Source organism: Morone saxatilis, unplaced genomic scaffold (assembly GCF_004916995.1).
Source record: "Morone saxatilis isolate NCDOM2014 unplaced genomic scaffold, NCSU_SB_2.0 Contig9, whole genome shotgun sequence".
Classification (NCBI taxonomy): Eukaryota; Metazoa; Chordata; class Actinopteri; family Moronidae; genus Morone; species Morone saxatilis.
Genome location: NW_023340268.1, coordinates 5,661,696 through 5,680,031, shown reverse-complemented (window position 1 = coordinate 5,680,031; position 18,336 = coordinate 5,661,696). Strand labels below are relative to the sequence as shown.

The 18,336-nt window shown below is 40.0% G+C and overlaps 1 protein-coding gene across 3 annotated transcripts in view; it reads left to right on the top strand.

Moving 5' to 3' along the window:
- The first annotated feature begins 581 nt into the window (after positions 1 to 581).
- Positions 582 to 18,336, top strand: part of kiaa0319l (KIAA0319-like ortholog) — a 23,977-nt gene continuing 6,222 nt past the window's right edge. The window contains exons 1-17 of one of the 3 annotated variants that reach the window (XM_035681090.1): positions 582 to 756; positions 2,184 to 2,831; positions 4,554 to 4,738; positions 5,745 to 5,855; positions 8,421 to 8,689; positions 9,157 to 9,243; positions 9,514 to 9,757; positions 11,102 to 11,200; positions 11,648 to 11,745; positions 11,914 to 12,001; positions 13,448 to 13,540; positions 13,680 to 13,812; positions 13,975 to 14,080; positions 14,171 to 14,293; positions 14,389 to 14,512; positions 16,041 to 16,173; positions 16,391 to 16,539. In XM_035681090.1, the coding sequence (XP_035536983.1) occupies positions 5,765 to 5,855; positions 8,421 to 8,689; positions 9,157 to 9,243; positions 9,514 to 9,757; positions 11,102 to 11,200; positions 11,648 to 11,745; positions 11,914 to 12,001; positions 13,448 to 13,540; positions 13,680 to 13,812; positions 13,975 to 14,080; positions 14,171 to 14,293; positions 14,389 to 14,512; positions 16,041 to 16,173; positions 16,391 to 16,539 (1,837 nt within the window). In that variant the 5' untranslated portion in view covers positions 582 to 756; positions 2,184 to 2,831; positions 4,554 to 4,738; positions 5,745 to 5,764. Of the gene's footprint in view, positions 937 to 2,183; positions 2,832 to 4,553; positions 4,739 to 5,744; positions 5,856 to 8,420; positions 8,690 to 9,156; positions 9,244 to 9,513; positions 9,758 to 11,101; positions 11,201 to 11,647; positions 11,746 to 11,913; positions 12,002 to 13,447; positions 13,541 to 13,679; positions 13,813 to 13,974; positions 14,081 to 14,170; positions 14,294 to 14,388; positions 14,513 to 16,040; positions 16,174 to 16,390; positions 16,540 to 18,336 lie in introns of all 3 variants that reach the window. The other 2 variants (XM_035681092.1, XM_035681091.1) reach the window with 2 other exon arrangements.

Genomic DNA, 18,336 nt, shown 5'->3' with positions numbered 1-18,336 from the left:
TCGCGGCTTGCAACAGCTCGTGAGCACTTTCCGGAAGGGAACTGGTGACCCACGACGGCCGACAGAAAGCCAATCAGAAAGCGTCCAACAATTCGGGGAACCAACGCAAAGAAGAGATAGCTTGGAAGGCGGACACGCATTTTGTCCTGTTTGAAACGTCGGAGAAGCGACGCACGTTATTTTGAGAGGTCATGGACAGCATATTATTTTTTTAATTTTATTTTATTTTTCATTTATAGCAGTAATTATATCACATAAATGAGAGAAAGTTCAGCAGGTTAACCGTTTTTGTGTAGCACGAACCACCTCGCCATTGACAGTTGGTCGGCAGGTGGCGCACGGCGGAAGTAGTCGGATTAAAGTTGGGAGTTTTCAATTTAAATTAAGACGCATTAAAGGCAACACTGAAATTAACCACCGGTGTTTGTGTAATAAAACTTGTAGCCAAATATGAGTTAGTACACACTGCATCCAAGAAGTATCGCCCATTTAAACAAACTGTGCTTCTGTCGGCTGCAAAACACTCCCGCGGGCGTTGCTGAGCACTTTATTTTGAAACTCCAGCCACCGGATGCAGTATTTATCACTCTGACTGTCTTGACAGTGGTCACACAGGCACATCAGCTGTACGAGCGAGAGGAACACTGACCTAATTAAATGTGCTGGAGGACAACAAACACCGACGAGACACAACGCACCACAGCGACCTGGTCGAAGTAAAAAAAAAAAAAAAAAAGACTGCCATTTGCTGCAACTGTAAGTCCGTGTGTGCACTTTTTACGTCTGTCTGTAGTGGTTGTCGTGATAATTACCATTGAAACGCACCGGACGAATCTCTGTTCCTTCCACGGCGAGAAGTGAAAGCGAGTGCCAGCAGCTGTAAAGCCTCAAGGTGCCTTAAACGGGTCGGGGTGATCCCCCCCTTAGATTATACAGGTGAAATACCTCATGGTGTTGCAGCCTCGACCTTTTTTTATGTTTCAGTACTGGGGGACTGTGTGTGTGGACGAATAATTACTCGATACGAAGTAGTATGTTATTGATTCAACCTGGTCTCGTTTGTAATTTAGTGACAGTGGACTACGCAGGCTGGAGCTATCGGCCTCTATTAAATAATCTGCTAAATGACCTCCTGTCTTGGGATAAACCCTGACTGTTGTTTGCAGGCTGGTAAAAAAAATACATAATGCACGATCCCACCATTTTGGATGAAATGTCTCAGAGATATAACCCCAGGGTGTGTTTTTTTTTTTAGATTTGTTTTAAATTGACTGACCTTCATCCATGCAGTCAATCACGCACTTATTTGCACTTTAATCAGTCTGTTAATCCAGACTCTGCAAGAATCAATCCTTCCTTAAAGAGTAGAGTTAAACCATGATTGTTTTTTCTTTGTGTTCTTTTATTTTGTCAATTAATTATTTACCTGAAGAAGTAAAAGTATAGATCCAGATGTTCCTTATTTAGCCAGATCGAGGATCATCATCTTTAATATTAAAATGGTAGACATTCAACTCTTTGTCTTTGCTGTAAGGCTTTAACCACCAGATGTCTGCTATTAATGCTCATATTTTACTGATTAATTTGTTGACAGCTCAGTTAAGTCTTCGTAAGTTCGCATGGGGGAATTTGATTTAGCAGCAGAACAAAAACAGATGCATCGAAACACTCATCCCCTCTGTAAACATAATGAAAACCATCAATTACAGTGAGTGACGTCCAATAGTAATAACAATAAGTGACAGTAATGAGTAAAAGGAGAGCAGAAAACGGGTGAACCAAGAAAAAGGAAGTTTAAAAGCAGCTCAGTGTGATTCATAATACCAAGAAAAGGGCAAGATCATTAGGCAAAAGCAGCCTAAGTATAATCTGAGTTTGATGTGAGTCTTCTGGGGAAAAATATATGAGAAGTTAGAGGCTAATTGCATGTGTTTATATACAGTCAGAGGTTAATTAATGGTCTCATTGTGCATTCGTATCTTTAATAATATGATATTCCTATACAGAGGGGGTTATGGTACTGCATTGCACACATTAAAGTATTATCCACGGATTAGAGTAGTTGTTGCTGTGAGGATGCTTCTGAAGTTGTTACAGAGAAATGGGACTGTTATTATATTGTTTATATATTTTGCCTGGGAGAGAGAAATAAAAAAAAACTACTTAATTTTCCTTCCATGTAGCAGCCAGAAGAAGCAGTGCGTGGGACTTTGGGTGTCATTACAGAGAAAGCGCCACCAACCTGTCTGCCTAGAAGCCAATACAGAGCTGACAATTGTGCTATTGATTGCTGCAACTGAGAGAGAGGAAGAGGAGGAAGACACAGCCAAAGAGTGAAAGAAAGAGAGAAAGAACTTGTCCTTTCTGGATGTGAGGGAGTTTTTTTTTGGTCACAGAGATCATTGTTTCGGAGGAGCTTCTCGAGGGAAGCAGTTGAAATGTCTATAATGGGTGAGCTGTCATCAGCCCAGGTGACCGAGTGCACCTGAGCGTAACTCCTGCAACACACACTCAAAGTCACCACCAGACTTTGGGCATTCACTGCGCAGTAAAAACACCAACATCTACTGTGTTTGTGACTTCAGCAAGGAGGAGAGAAAATCGTGACTGAATCCCTCCACTTTTTATTTCTGGATTATTTTTACCCGGAGTTTTCTTTTTCTGTTTTTGCTGGCTTACCTGGAAGAGAACAACAAGTGCGAGGAGGACAAATGATGGTTTGTGGGTGTGGGACTTACTGAGCTGTCGATTATAGCACAGAAGAAGGCTGCTGGGGCTCAAAGCGTCTGTGTGCAGGAATGCTGACTCCCATATGGACGCAGACCATACAGGTTTGTGTCAACAGTTCTTGTGGTGCGAGTGTGTCTGCTCATCCTAACTTGGCTGTGTTCAAAAAATAAAAAATAACAGTTCTTTAACAAATACAGTGGAGTTGTAAGATGTGTTTTCAGCTCAGACAAAATGATTTATTATCACAAAATTACAAAATAACTGTTATTGAAGTCATCTTCTGTCTTGAACTTTTTACTGCAAAGTTCAAAAGACTCTCAAATACCGAACAATGGAGATAGAGTAACATTATTTCCAGCCGTACGGATATATAGCATCTACCTTACGTCTGCAGACTGTCTGGAGAGCAGATGTTTGTGAAAGCTGCTGGATTTAGTCCCATATTGCCCCATAGTAGTCTCATGGTGAGACTCTGTGGTGAAGAGGCATGCTGATGTCTTGAACACAGTGTCCCAGGACCTATACTGTTCACTCCCCCCCTTTTTTATTTTTTTTTATCCCCTTCTGCTGTAAGAACTCGCAGTACGGCTCTTCTGCTCTCGACTAACTGCGTGCGTTCTTCATCAAATCACAAGTCAGCCTTACTGCAGTGTTACTTTGCTCCTCATGACAACAGATTCACATTAGCAGAAAGAAGCATGTGAACCACACTCAGCAAGCTGCGTCTTTCTCCTTCTTTTTTCGTGATTCCTTCAGCGAGTTAATTATTGTCTGGCATGATTTTATTGTCATTGCTAATTACTTTGAAATGAGAAACTGCCTCGTCGTACATCCTGGAGGAAGCATTAGGAACGGAGAGATAAGAGCTCAGGAGAGAGGTAAAAAATGTTTATTGTTTTTTGCGTACAGCAACTCTCCAAAGTGTAGTGTTCCCAGGTTTTAACCGCTACTCACATTCGCTTTCATTCATTCATTGTGCTACAAAACGCCACCCGGATAACGAATAGACTACATGGTTTTAAGATTGTGTATATTTAATAATGTGCTAAGCTGTGTCTTTTGGCTGAGGCAAAATAAGGTGAAAAGACACCCGTCATAGAAGTATGCAACATACCGGTAGTTTTTCTTTTTCTCACGCCCTTGCTGCTTCAACTTGTAGTTTAAAGGCGAGAGTCCACAGGAATGTGAGTCATGTTGCTGTCAACAGGATATTAACATATTTGTTGCATAATGAAACCTACTTGTTGTATTTGTTCAACTATGCTAACAGGGCTATATCTTAATTCTTATGTAAGGGGAAAGGGGGAAATTTAGAAACATTCCTCTTCTTTGCTCTCTGTGCAGAGTATCTCCAGTTGAATCTTATTTGCATAACATTTTCATATCAAATTGATGTGTTCTTCTAGTTGCTTCAAATTTTATGGAGTGCTTCCCTGAAGAGCTGAAGCACTGTTGTCTGTCAGTAATCAAGGTAGAGAAGGAGGAAAGACCTGAATAATTCATATTAGGGGGGCGATATGGCTGAAATCATTATAAAAATATTAATAATATTTAATAATACAGAACCTTGTCCCACTGTTTTGTATTACATCAGATAAAACTCTTCTCATTTGTCAAACAAAGACATCAATAACCTATTATATTCAGTTTTATTTACATCTTGAAACATGAATAAACATTGAGTTTTGTAAAATGTTAATACAATCCAACTCCACTGAAAGTCAGTATAGAATAATATTGAATTATCCCACAGCCCTATAAAGCCACAGGTTTCTTTTTTAATGATGTTAAACAATGTTCTCTCTTTCTCTTGAACTCTCTAGCGTTGTGTCTGAGCGGCTGAGCCTGTGAAGGCACCCAGAGACGGTCATGTTGGATCTCTTCCTTAGAGTGCTGGTGTTGACCCGTCTTCACCCGTCACCTCACAGCACCTTGCTGCCAACCTAACTCCTCGCTCCCTCCCTCTTCCCGCAATCTCTTTTCTTCCACCGCCTGGCCCGGGAGAAAGGTAGACGTGGCGTGTTTTGCGGGTTGCTTTTCTTAACCCAGTTTCAATTACATAGTTGGACTGATAGTTGTTAATTTGATGAGACTGTAATTGTTGATGGGAGAGGTCAAAAAACTGAATGTTTAAAAGGATCTATTGGCAGAAATGGAATATAATATTGGCCATTTTGAACAGCCATGTTTCTACAGTAGCCCAGAAGGGACAAACCAAACACTTTTCTTACGTCCTACACACTGGAACTTTTAATGAAAGTAATTAACTTTAGATGTATATTTATTTTCTTGTACAGTCTCTGTATCACTCTGAAGGCTGTTTGGAACTAATGATTTCAGTATATCTTTTAATACTTTCCTCTAAACTTATTTTTATGAGGCATTAATGTGTCAATTTAATTTTACTTCTGTCAGTATTTGAGCATATTGGTTCCTATACACTTTGCAATGTTAAAGGAATAGTTGCACATTTTTAGAAATACCCTTATTTGCTTTCTTGCTGAGAGTTAGATGAGAAGATTGAAACCACTCTTGTGTCTGTATGGTAAATATAAGGCTACTTAGCTTAGCACAAAGACTGGAAACAGTGATAAATGGCTTGACTGACCCTGTCCAAAGGTAACAAAGTCTGCCTAAGAGCACCTCTTAAGCTCATCAGTTAACATGCGTTATCTTGATTGTTATATCCGTGTACAAATTGAAGTGTAAAAACAGCCTGTTGTGGTTTTACAGGCGGTTATTTGTCGGCCTGTTTCTGGGCCGGGCAGTTTTATGCAATGCTAAGTTAACTGGCTGCTGGTTTTAACTACATATTAAGCTTACAGACAAGAAAGTGGTCTTAATCTTCTATTCTCATTAATAAAAAGCGAATAAGCCTACTTCCAGAAGTGTATAACTCTTCCTTTTAATGTTTTCTTATTTAGATGTTTTACTTTGCTTTGGTGGCCCATTTCTGTTGAATGGATCTAGAGTAAACATTAAAGCACACTAATAGTATTATTTCCTTTTTCTAGGTCCTTGGTCCTCGTGGAAAATGTCCTATGCACACCACAAGCTGCTTACCTGGAGCTTACCTCAACTCCTCCTACCGCTGACCTACCTCTGGCTGTTGGCTCCTCCCACAGGTAGATTGAACTGATCGTCACCTTGAACTCAACTGGCGAAACCACATTTGTTGACTGAGAACTGATAAGTAAATTTACATCTGTGCCTTTGCACTAGCAGCACTCGTCTGCCCAGTAGATTCACACACCTTTGATTACTCAGGGTGGGTCTTCATCCTTCTTTACAATCTTATTATGATACTTGGATGGTTTGGATGGATTTAGGTTGTTATTTGGTGTTTACTGTTCTGAGGTGGAGAGATAGAAGTTGGCACCCCTGCTGTGTGTGTATGTGTGCCTTCTTTCTGATGCCACTCCGCTCAGTGGGTTACAATTTGAAACGGGACAATAGGGGCTCTGTGAGTAGACATTGTGTATTTGTGTGTGTGTTGAGGGGTGGGGGACAGACTGGGACAAGGGGTGGGATGACTAAACAGAGGCCAAAGGGTCCTTTCTCAAACAAACTATAGTGCTTTTGTGTGTTTTTTGGATGTGGCAAGACCTGTGTTCTTCCAGACTTGAGTTACACTGACTGATAAAGTCAACCTTAGCTCTTGTGTTGCCATGGCAGCAACTGTTACGGGTATAGCACTATCTGAGACGGTCTGGTGAACTTAGTTTTTGTTGGTTTTTCTTTTTCTTTTGAAGCCACCATAACTGTTGATGGCCTTGCCATGAGCAGGACAAGCACTTCACTGACTAATCTTGCACTCAGCTGAATCTTATGTTAAAAATATCTAGAAATATTCATGATTGCTGTGTTTACAGAGCACCAGAGTCAAAATAATTATATTCAGATGTGTATATTTCATCTTGTGAAGCACTCACTGCATGGGTAAAATATGGTCTCAATAAAAAGTCTCCTTTTAAAAACAATCCAAGGCACATTTTAGGGTTTGTGGAGAATTAAAATGCCTTTATTTTATATGGCAATATGTATTTAAAATGCCTAACACAGGTCTTCATCAGGGTAAGTCTCAGCAGTAGCTTGCACACCTGTTAAAATGTGTAATTCTTAACATTTTGAGTGTTTGTTGTTTTTTATGGTTGGCATTTTTTCAGCAATAAACGCATTTGGTGAAACTGAAAGTGGCTTGGGTTATCGACTGACTCATTTATTCAAAGAATGTGAATTTGTTGGGCTGCACTGTAAACAGATGCACCAGTTGCTCCTCTGTTGTTGTAGTTTTGACAAAGAGCTACTCAAGAAGTATTAGCTGTTCACAGAGGGCTCTGGACCGCGCGTTGATGTTACCACCAAATCAATCAGGACTGAAATCTTACGGATTATAACTTTTTTTTTTTAATGTTTTGGATAGGATCAATAAAAGCAATACCTTGTTCTTATGGGTAGATGTTATTATTGACTACCTTAATGGATGTAAAAAAAAGTAATTTCAGATTTTTCTTGATGCACTGAAAGGAAAAGGGCTTATACGCAATCACTAAGTTCAGTAGTTCAGTTCTTGTGCTGCATTTATTGAAGCATCTTTCCAAAGTGTTGTGGTGAACACTCTTCAAAGCAGGTTAAATCACACCAGACCATCATTACTGGTATTTGCAGTATGTGATTTTAACTTTTTTGCACGTGTGTGTGTGTGTGCAAACTATTGATTTGATCTGCCTCCGTGGGTCGACCATTCAGAACTGCGAGACAAAATAAAATGGTTCGGCAGTTTTCTTAATTCACAGAGTGACTCAGCTGTATTCATTTGTCCTGGACTATCACTCACAGCTAGTTTGGCTTCTGTGTTTGTGTGGACATTAATTTAAGTGGTGGTGAAATATAACCTCGCCTTTCTCTCTGTGTTACTTTTACAGTCTGTGGCATTTTATAGTGCTGTTTTATTGTACCTGGCTACACAGTGAAATTCTACTGTGGGACAAAGGATGGATTGAATTGAGCTCATTTGTAACTGCAAAAGCTTGAATAAAAATAGTTTTACCACCCAGAGCAATGCTCTTGCTAACTGTGCCAGCTCACTGCACTGTTGATATGAGTCGGATATGGTCTGGCTCAGAGGATGGAGTTATGTGCGTGCTGCATACTGTGCTTTGGTTTTTAATCAGCGTCTTGTTTTGTCAGGGAAAAGCCTCACTTCCTCTCTGCTGCTGACTTGGCTGACTGCTCAAACTGCGGCTGCATGTCGGCTTTTCTGAGAAATGTTCAGTCAAAGCTTAATCTGTGAGAAGTTTCACTAGTTGGGATTGGAATTCATTGTGGGTTTCACTTTGCCTCTTTGCCTTTGACAATGCCAAGAGTACCCAACAATGCCCTGATTGATATAAACAAGTAAGATCTTGAAAAGCCTGGGAATCGTTGCCCAGTGGCAGATCCATGATGTCGCCTTTTGGCAGATCCTTTTGATCAAACTACACGCTACACTAGACTCTTTCTACAACTTCTTTGCAGGGAAACCAGTTCGTAACCTTCCTGTCACCCCTGTTTCATGACTGACTTCCATCCTTTTTTTAACTATGTTGCAAAGGAATTGATGTCTCACAGTGACTTGTAAAAGATTTTGACAAGTAGCTTTGGACCCCAGTAAAGTACATCACTGTTTTCTCCTTTCTGTCCCTGTCAAGGTGTGTCAGCAAATCTCTGCCGGGTGACCGGCGGGGTGCTCGGGATTCACTGGAGCAGCGTCATCTCCCTGGGGTGGCACCCTCTGGCGGATGGGAGAGGCGGGGCGACATGTTGGGAGTCCTGCTGCTTGAAGCCCACCTGCAACGCCGTTTGGAGCCTCGGCGGGCGATGTGTGCTCCTCAGCTGCACGCAGAAATGGGGTTGCCCCATCTCCTCCCTGCCCCAGCCCTACCAGGAGTCCCTTGGCCTCCTTCAGCTGCTCTCAAAGGTATAGAGTGCAGCTGAAACAAAGTCTAGATTCATTGAAATGAGTAAAAATCTATTTTTGAATTGATTTTTATGGAGTAATGCAACCAGGGAACAATTAAGCTCAAAATCAAATAAAAATAAATCTGCCTCTGTCTTTTTTGGAGGATTCTTGATCTGTTTAGTTTTGAGCAGAACATTGTTTCACAATTTAAGCAAAGGATGCACAAGGGCACTACTTGCCTTATCAACCAATCCACATTGAATGCAGACTGTCATTTTAAAAATAAGTGTTTCTGCTAACAGTTACCTTCATTAATTCACAGTTGGCCAATATTAAGTTCTTATATGCAGAGAATGCCAATGAGTTTCCCCAAGTGAGGTAGAAAAATTGAGCACTTCTATTCGGTATTGGTATTGGCAGAGTTTAAGTGTATATAGTTGTTTATTTTTTCTAAAATTCTTTGTTGTCTTTAACTTTATTTTAAGGGTCCCGTCTTAACAAGACGTAGAAGAGCTCGTCACGCACAGCATGCAGGAAGTCACCAACCGCAAACAGGACAACTTACCAGCACGGTAACGTCACACAATATTGTTTTAATTTTTTAAAGATTATATTGATCTTTACTTTGTTTGCTTGTAGCAGATGCTATTAATTTGTTAGCCTTATGTAACACCACTAAAATATTCCACGCCTTTCTTTGTTCTTCTTTATTAAATCCTTCCCACCCTCTTTTTGCAATCACTAGTCAGATGGGAGTGTAGTGGTAGATTTGTGGCGTATACAAAGAAATATGAACCTCATTAAAAGTTCACCACATCATTCAAACCTATAATTCTTAACAGGAAAGTGCCAAACCGGAAACCGCTCACCCGACTCCAACAGTACCCAGCACCATCACACTGCTTCAAACAGCCCAGAAAAACCATAGCCAGTTAACCAATGGGAGCGCAGACACCGCTCTATCTTCATCACAGCAGACCGCAACGGTGGACAGCGCCGTCGATACTGCTGCGTCTTCCAATAGCAGTGATGTCAGCACACCCACAGCGACTGCGACTGCGATCATCACTACTCCAACACAGGCTGGTGAGGAAGCCACTATCTGCAGCAGTCGGTGTCACATGCTCGCACAGCAATCACCTATTTCCAGCTCGTTCAGTAATATGTCTTGTCCTCATTTATTAATTATCAACTAATATATAATGTAGCAGCTCTGTGGTTTTGCAGCCCTGAAGGAAGATTTTACATGACTCTCATGTCCTTTCTTTACTACAGTTGTTTAAAATAGATCTACGCCCTTTGAGCTTGCATTTTTCTGTTGCCCGGACTCAAAAAGATTCTTTACTCTTCTTTGTATTCGCTGCTGATATTTGACAAAACGAAGATGTACTTTGCCCACAAATTTTATGGCACACTGCTCAGATGTTATTTTTCCAGATGAAAGGGACATGTGCTTGGGTGTATAAGCAATAGGAATGTGCTGAGACATGCTGGGCTGTTTCTACTAACAAGAATAACTTGTATGATCAGTGTCTCCTCCCTGAAGGCCAATATCTCTTACTGGTGTTAAATTAAAAATAGCAACAATGCCCATGCTAAACAATGCCTGCCATTATCTAACAATAGATAACAAGCTGAACTGGTATAACACAAAAGTTATTCAAAGGTCTGCTGCATTTAATGAGGATCTTGGACTTGCACAACAAGAACCTGTGATTTTGAAGGAGGATATTTCACAATGCCATCGTTACCTTACACAATTCAAGGAAAACAATTTTACACCATGATTAGTTTAGTCAATATACTCAGCCTGTGAGAATAATTGTATCTCCTTCGTAATATCTCCTGTGGTTTTAGAGGGAGTTTTGCCAAGTTTGAGAAATTAAGCCTAAAGATGTCGTAAGTTTTATTTTTTTTTTAATTGCGTCCCAGTTTAGGCTTGGAGAATAAACAACATTAAATGGAAAGCCAGTGTTACTAAATAGGCTGTGGAATGGGTGTTTACCAGGCAAGAAGGGTCTAGGGAATTGAAACTACCGCTGCAGACTATAAGCTGCATTATGGAAATTGTAGGATCCTGGATTTTTTGGAGCTCGACCCATTCTAGAAACTAAAATTCTGGATATTTCGGCCTCTGTTGCATTGATTTTTTTGGTTTGTGATTGTTCTTAATAGTTTTATTGTGTGAGAATATTCACAAGTAAATGCAAAACAGTTCATTTGAATTTACCTCATAAGGAAATGCTGAAGGGTTGTATTACATCTTACTGTAAATACAATCGCATCCAACCTCAACTCCAAAACCACCCATGATGTGGTTATTTATTTGTCTCCTGTTGAATCCTCCTACTCTCTGCCCAGCTTCTGTCCTTTGGTCACCATGCTGTACTTTTGGCATTATCTCTGACTATTTGTTGTTTTCCATGACAGTGAGGGAGCTGGTGGTATCAGCAGGAGAGAGTGTGGAGGTCACGCTGCCCCGCAACGAAGTCGAGCTCAACGCCTTCGTGGTACCAAGGCCCCCGACAGGTAAGACAATGGAAATTCAAGATGTAGGTTGGAGGGGGTTGATTTTAATGTTTTCCCAGTGTATATTTGTTATAAAAGTTTATTTTTTTTATGTAACCTAATAACAGACTGTCATTTGGCATGATGTGGTATTTGTGGTGTTCAGTAATGGATGACATGAAGTACAACCTGCTTGACAGATATATTCCTGAGTCACCATCTGCATACTGTACGTCACACTGAACACTTGCCAGAGAATTTTAAAGCCAGACTGGAAAAAGATTATACAGTTACGAAGAGGAACACACGTCAGGATTTTGTTAATCCCTTGAGCCCTCCTAGACATGCACCAACAATACAAAAATCTCTCATCTGGAAATGATCCTTATCTGATAGATTTTAATTAAGCGCATGAGCAGTTTTTGTTTTAATGCAATGTGTTCATTAAATGTTGCTACTTCTTTACAGGGACAAACTATATATTCGACTGGCGTCTGATAACTCACCCCAAAGATTACAGCGGGGAGATGGAAGGGAAGCACAGCACGACACTTAAACTCAGCAAGGTACAGCCTTCATATTCACGCTCTGCTAAAAATAAAACATGCAGCTGGAGCTGTATTGAATGCATAAACAGAAAGTTTCAGCAGTGTGTGAAAGACACAGATCGTGTCAAAAAAAGATCACTTCCTCTCTGCCGGCTTCATTTGCTCGCTCTCTCCTGTCTCTCTTAGCTGACTGTGGGCCTGTATGAGTTTGAGGTGACAGTGGACGGGGAGGGAGCCCATGGAGAAGGTTACGTCAATGTCACAGTTAAACCAGGTGAGGTCCAACATTCAGCACCTTGTAAGATCTCATTCATGTGGTGGTGACCTTAAAATCTCTCTGCAGTGGCGAGTGTTTATGCGCCTCCTTTCGAAACAAACCAAGATTGCTGCAGACATTAAATTACTAAAACACAATACAATGCACATGCCTGGAAGTAAATATCAATTTAAATATAATAATATATATAAATATGTAATAAATATTTCTGAGCTCTTCATTCAACTCAATATCCTCTTAAAAGTCTTCCAGTCCGTGTTATTGAGGAGATACTTACTTTCTTTCTCTCTCTTTCCTTCCTTTCGTTATTCAGTTTTCCTGTGTTCATAAAATGTTGCAATGATAAGATTTTTTGACTTTTTCTCATGCCACATTGCACAATTTAATAATTTTTTCAACTGCTTCATCACCAGTTCATGCAGTCACTACTGTAAAAATAAAATAATGATAAAAAAGGGGAAATAAGTCATATGAAGTTGAATAGTGTTCAAGGCTGATGTTTAATTTCCACATTCATTATAAAATTATGATGGAGAGGAGGTTGTTTGGCTCTGGGTCTGTTTGTGGGCAGCTGGAAATTGCTTGATGCTCTCCCGATACATATTATTTTTATATGTTTACAAATTATCTATAATGTTTTCATCCTGATTGCCCATACTGTAATTTTGGTCTACTGGGTGTCCATCTTGGAAGCGTGACCCCTCCTTTGATGCTCTTCCTGCATTTTTCTTAAACCTTTCTCTGTTAAAGGTTCTTTTTCCTTATCTGAATTGAGGTTTTAAGGATGGATCATATGCTGTACAGATTATGAAGCAAGTTTGTGATATTGAGCTATACAAATAAAATTGTCTTGACTTGACTAATGTGATGTGACGAAACCCTGGAAAAATGGAAAAGCCTAAAACATTGTGATAACATATGGCACACAGAAGCGTATGCAAAGAGCAGCAGTCACGTGACTCTCTGTGACATACTGACTAAAAGACACTTAGCCTAGAGCTTTAAAAATGTCTTTGTTGTTACTGGTTTACTGCTGTGTTCAGTGAGGGTTTGATACTGATGCTGTCATGTTCTGCTTATATTTGAAATATATTGTTATGTAACATGTAGTTAGTTAGTAGTATGGAAATTTGCAGCTTGATATTAACTATGTCTAACAATCCATGCGCTATTTCTAAATAAGTTAAACAATAATGTGGCTCTTCTGCTACAGTAGGTCTAATATTTTAAGGTAATGTCTTCCCTAACTGTCAGTGTAAATTATATTTACAGATGTTGATTGAATAAACTCAGATCTTATCGTTAGAAGAGGGAGGCTGCTTTCCTCCCACACACAGTGTGTTTACAGTTGACTTTTGCCAAGACAGCCGCTGACTGCTTCAGTCCCAAACAGCTGATGTACAGCTCAGTAAGCGAGTTAATTTCTTGTTTTCTGCCTGACAGAACCGCGGGTAAACAAGCCTCCTGTTGCCGTAGTTTCCCCCAAGTTCCAGGAGATCTCCTTGCCAACCAGCTCTACAGTCATAGACGGCAGCCGTGAGTGTTTCACATGACAAACATTTTGAAGGCCTTGTACCGAAAATGTGTTACCCTTTTCTCTCATGCTGTAAAGTGTATTTAACTGCCCATTTCCCCTGTGTCCCTCCTCCTCTTTTCTCCTTTCTCCTCCACACAGAGAGCACCGATGATGACAAGGTGGTGGCGTGGCACTGGGAAGAGGTTAAAGGTCCCCTGAGAGAGGAGAAGGTCTCTGCCGACACCCCCGTCCTCACCCTCACCAGCTTGGTGCCTGGGAATTACACATTCAGGTACAGGTGGACCTCCTGTAGAGATGGATGGAATTGTTTTAGCATGGAGAGGACCCGAGTTAAATCAGCTATAAATATGTTATAAACATCCCACTCAAGCTTTGACAAAGAGCCATTTGCCATTCAGTTTGTGTATTTAACCTAATTGGTGTCCTTTCTCAGTTTGACAGTGACGGACTCAGACGGAGCCACAAACTCGACACAAGCCACTCTCTCTGTCAACAAAGCCAAGGACTACAGGCCTGTGGCCAATGCCGGCCCTAACCAGGTCTGTACTCCTATTGTAATGGCTCTGTTTTGTTATGCACTATTTTTAAATCTTTAATTAGTAATATTTCTTTCCTTTTACTTCAACCAGGTCATCCAGTTGCCACGCAACTCCATCACTCTGTTTGGCAACCAAAGCACAGACGACCATGATTCCCTGTCCTATGAGTGGTCCCTCAGCCCCGAGAGCAAAGACAAGGTGGTGGAGATGCAGGTGAGATACCCAAAGACTATGCATGTAATTAGTTTATATCTCCCTGGATAAGAGAATCATACTAAGTAATACTGGCGTATTGTTCTGCTTTTTAGGGTGTACGGACACCGATCTTGCAGCTGTCTGCTATGCAGGAAGGAGACTACACCTTCCAGCTGACCGTGACAGACTCATCTGGACAGCAGGACACCGCCCAAGTCACCGTCATCGTGCAGCCAGGTAAACAGCTGGAAAACAAAAGCGTTAATATCACCTGACAACTCTTTCACTCTTATCTTACTTTTTTTTTGTTGATAATCATTGACTCATGTTTTTTTTTATCTATTTATTCAGCTGTCTACACTTCTGTGCGCCACTTAAACACCACTTCTTGTTTGCCCTAACGCTTTCCCACAAGCTGTTTACAAATATACACACAAAATGTGAAAAGTATAGTGAGCAACAGTATTTACACTTCACTTCTATAATGTTTGAAGCTGGAACTTCTATTTGGTTAACGCTTGGTTAACGTTTTGTGAATGTGAATGTGAGGTGCACCTTGGTTCATGTGTACATTCAGCCTGATAAGCGCCTATTGAGGACTGTAGACTGCAAACATACACACTAGCAAGAGGATCTTTCAGTGTTTGAACATGACCTGTTATGTGAACTCGCATCCACCTGCAAGGTCAGACTATGGCAACCACTTGAGTAATAATATCTGAAAGAAATGGCAGGTTAGTCAGACTGTTGATAAAACACTTTACACTTTATGTACTTTAACAGGTAGTATCCAATAAAAACTATCATGGAGTTGCTGATCTAAATACAGTTGTTCCTTTAATATTGTAGTGGGGATTTTCTGTTGTTGAAATATTGTAAATTATATAGTATGGTATTGTAAAAGCCACAGATTTATCAGAAACAAAGATCAAACAAGATCGAATTTGGATAAAAGTAGGAGAAATTCTGCATATTGACCTAGTTTAGCAAACACTGAAGTGAAGAAATTCATAGTTTTAAAGGCTTTTAATGTTGCACTGATTCCATTTTAGGTTTGAAAGAAAAAATCCTCTTTTCCAAGGTATCCCTGGTGGGGATTTCTTGGGAAAAAGGGTGTGTGTGCTGGTCATTCCTGCTTTGTTTTTATTCTGAGAGAAGTACAGTTTGTACCCTGGTGTGTTTAAACCGTGGGGGAATCTGGTGATCCAGTGTCTTTCTGCTTTTTTCCTCTCCTCCGGTGTCCAATTTATGTTGTGTTGTACTCCTGTTATTTCTAATTACCCTAGACCATAGTTAATAAAATGTGCCACTAGGTGTATGTGTGTGTCTTTGTGATTTTTTTTAATGTTATATATGTGTTGTGCCAGTCTAGTTTTAATTGTTTCCTGTTTCTCCTACGTATGAGATGTCGCAGTGTTTACACTTTATGACATGACGCAGTTGTGTGTGTTGGTTGTAAGGGTCTGTTTAATGGGGTATGTGGTGTTGTTTGTAAGGTTTTTAATTGTTTTATTTTTGTCTAAAGTAATTTGGGCCTTGTTGAGGAATTGCACTGATTCCATTTTAGATGATAGTTGAGGGGCGATGTGCTTTGTTTGCTTGCATTAGTGGCGGAAGAAATGCTTAATGTGGTTTTCATTAAACAACCAGCCATTTTTGACAGCAATTAGCCCACTCAGTACTGCATCTTTCATGTTGGTTTTAGAATGAAGATGAATTTTTAGTTTACTCATCCTGGTGTCCCTCTCCCCTGTCCATCCTACAGAAAACAATAAGCCACCAATAGCAGATGCAGGACCGGAGAAAGAGCTAACGCTGCCAGTCGATCGAACCACGCTGGACGGCAGTAAGAGCAGCGATGACCAGAAGATAGCCACCTACCACTGGAAACAAACCAAGTCAGTCAGACACAGACTTGTACACACATCTGTGTAGGCAGGATGCACTGGCTGTAGGCCCTGAAAACCTAGCCAGTTAAAAGCTTCATTGTGAACACAGAATAATACAGTTAAATACAAAATGTACCAAAGAAACTATTTATAAAGCAAACTCTGTTACTTCTGCAGTGAATTCTCCATCATACTTTGTGTTTCTGTCCATCTGTTCCTCCTCCAGGGGTCCTGGTGGTGTGAAGATTGAGAATGCTGACGGTGCCGTTGCCACGGTGACAGGTCTTGAGGTCGGCATGTATGAGTTCACCCTGACAGTAACTGATGACAGGAAGCTGGAGAGTACCGACACTGTCACGGTCATCGTCAGAGAAGGTTAGGAGACTGTGTGTGTGTGTGTGTGTGTGTGTGTGTGTGGGTGTGTGGGTGTGTGTGGGTGTGTGGGTGTGTGTGTGTGTGCGCACTAATCCTTCTCTCTTAGCTGTCAGTAGCTGGAGTTAGACAGGTGAAGATTATAGATGATGTTGTGATAAATAAGAGAGTTGATAATTAAGGAACCGTTTACACCTTTGACGCCTCATAAGTACATCTCTGTGTGTTTTTTAAAGCAGAAGTCGTTCTCTGTTTTAGTTAACATAATATGATGGTGAGTAGATGAGATTGTGGGTTTGTATGCTCGGGGCATGTTTTTTAACTTGACATTGCACAGTGGAAGTGTTTGTTTGTTTGTTTATTTGTTTGTTTGGATCTTTTAACTCAAGGCTAGCCTCCCAAGAGTCCATGATAAAATCACAATAGAACATTTTCAGAAACTCATCCTATATAAAGACATGATTATAAATACCTGCAAACACATGTACAATCCGAAGATATTTAATCAAATAGTTGGATGCGGAGGAATATGCACCTTACACACTTTATGTACACTTACACACCCGCACTTATTTAAACTAATGCTTATAAATAAGTTTTAAAAAAGAATAAATGTCCATCTACCCATTTTATTTTACACTGATATTTGTTTTCTCTATTTATTTGATCACATTTGTGTTTGTCTCGCACTAGGAACTGTTTCTTTTTTATATATATATATATATATATTATATATTATATATATTTAAAGTAAGAAAAGTAAATGTAAGCGTTTGTTGTTTCCAGTTTGTAGTCACTGAGCCTGTACTTGGTTAGGATCTGTCTCTGCTTTCTGTCTCTGACAGTAGAGCGATAGTCTGCCAATTCATAATCTCTTTATAGGGTCAGATAACGTTTTAATCTACTTTGACTTTCAGTTTCTTCTTTCCAATGTTCTATATAGGTTTCTTTGCATTGTTTTATAACTTGGTTTACTCTGATCTGGTGTTTGGAAAGCAGAGTTGTTGTAAGACTGTGTGGTGTAGCTCAGAGGCAGTGTTAATGACAGAAAACAGTCCACACAGCATAAAGCTCCAAAATGCAGAGAGGAAATCTTGTTACCTTTCCTCCCTTTTTGATAATAACATGGGCTGGACAAAATAACATACACTGGTCAGACAGACTCCACTTAACCTCACACTGTACTCTGGGATTGGGGGGTCACTCCTACTTAAACAGGAACAAAACATGACTATTAATCCCCCACAAAAAAAAAGACAATAAATTGTGTTCAACTAACAGAAACTGGGTGTTCAATCTCAAATATATAAATAAGTAATCAAAGTAGAAAATATAAAACTGCAAATACATTGAGTGCTTTGATGATGTTGCACCTTTTTCTACTTTGATAACTGAATATTTCTTAACATTAAAACAGAAAAGAGAAAAAGAATAAGAAGAAGAAGAATAAGCATACATATCTCCTGTGCCTTTTTAATTGTTTAGCAGGTAAAAAACTTTGTTATTATGAGGGTAATGTCTGGATGGACGTGTTTTTACCTTGATAAACCTGTTTGCTGTTCCTGTGATTCTGCTGCTGCAGTGCCTTTATATACATTGTGTGCTATGAAGTGTTTAAGTTGTTTGGTAATTTAACTCAAGTAGTCTGTTGTGACACAAAGGAGCATATCTTATCATGTGTTTCCTGTCAATTGATTACAGTTAATGTGTTTTTATTGTGAAATGCTGCCTCTCTTCAGTCATCTCTTGTATGGTATTGTATTTATGTATGCATATTGTGATAATTATGTGTGCACTTTT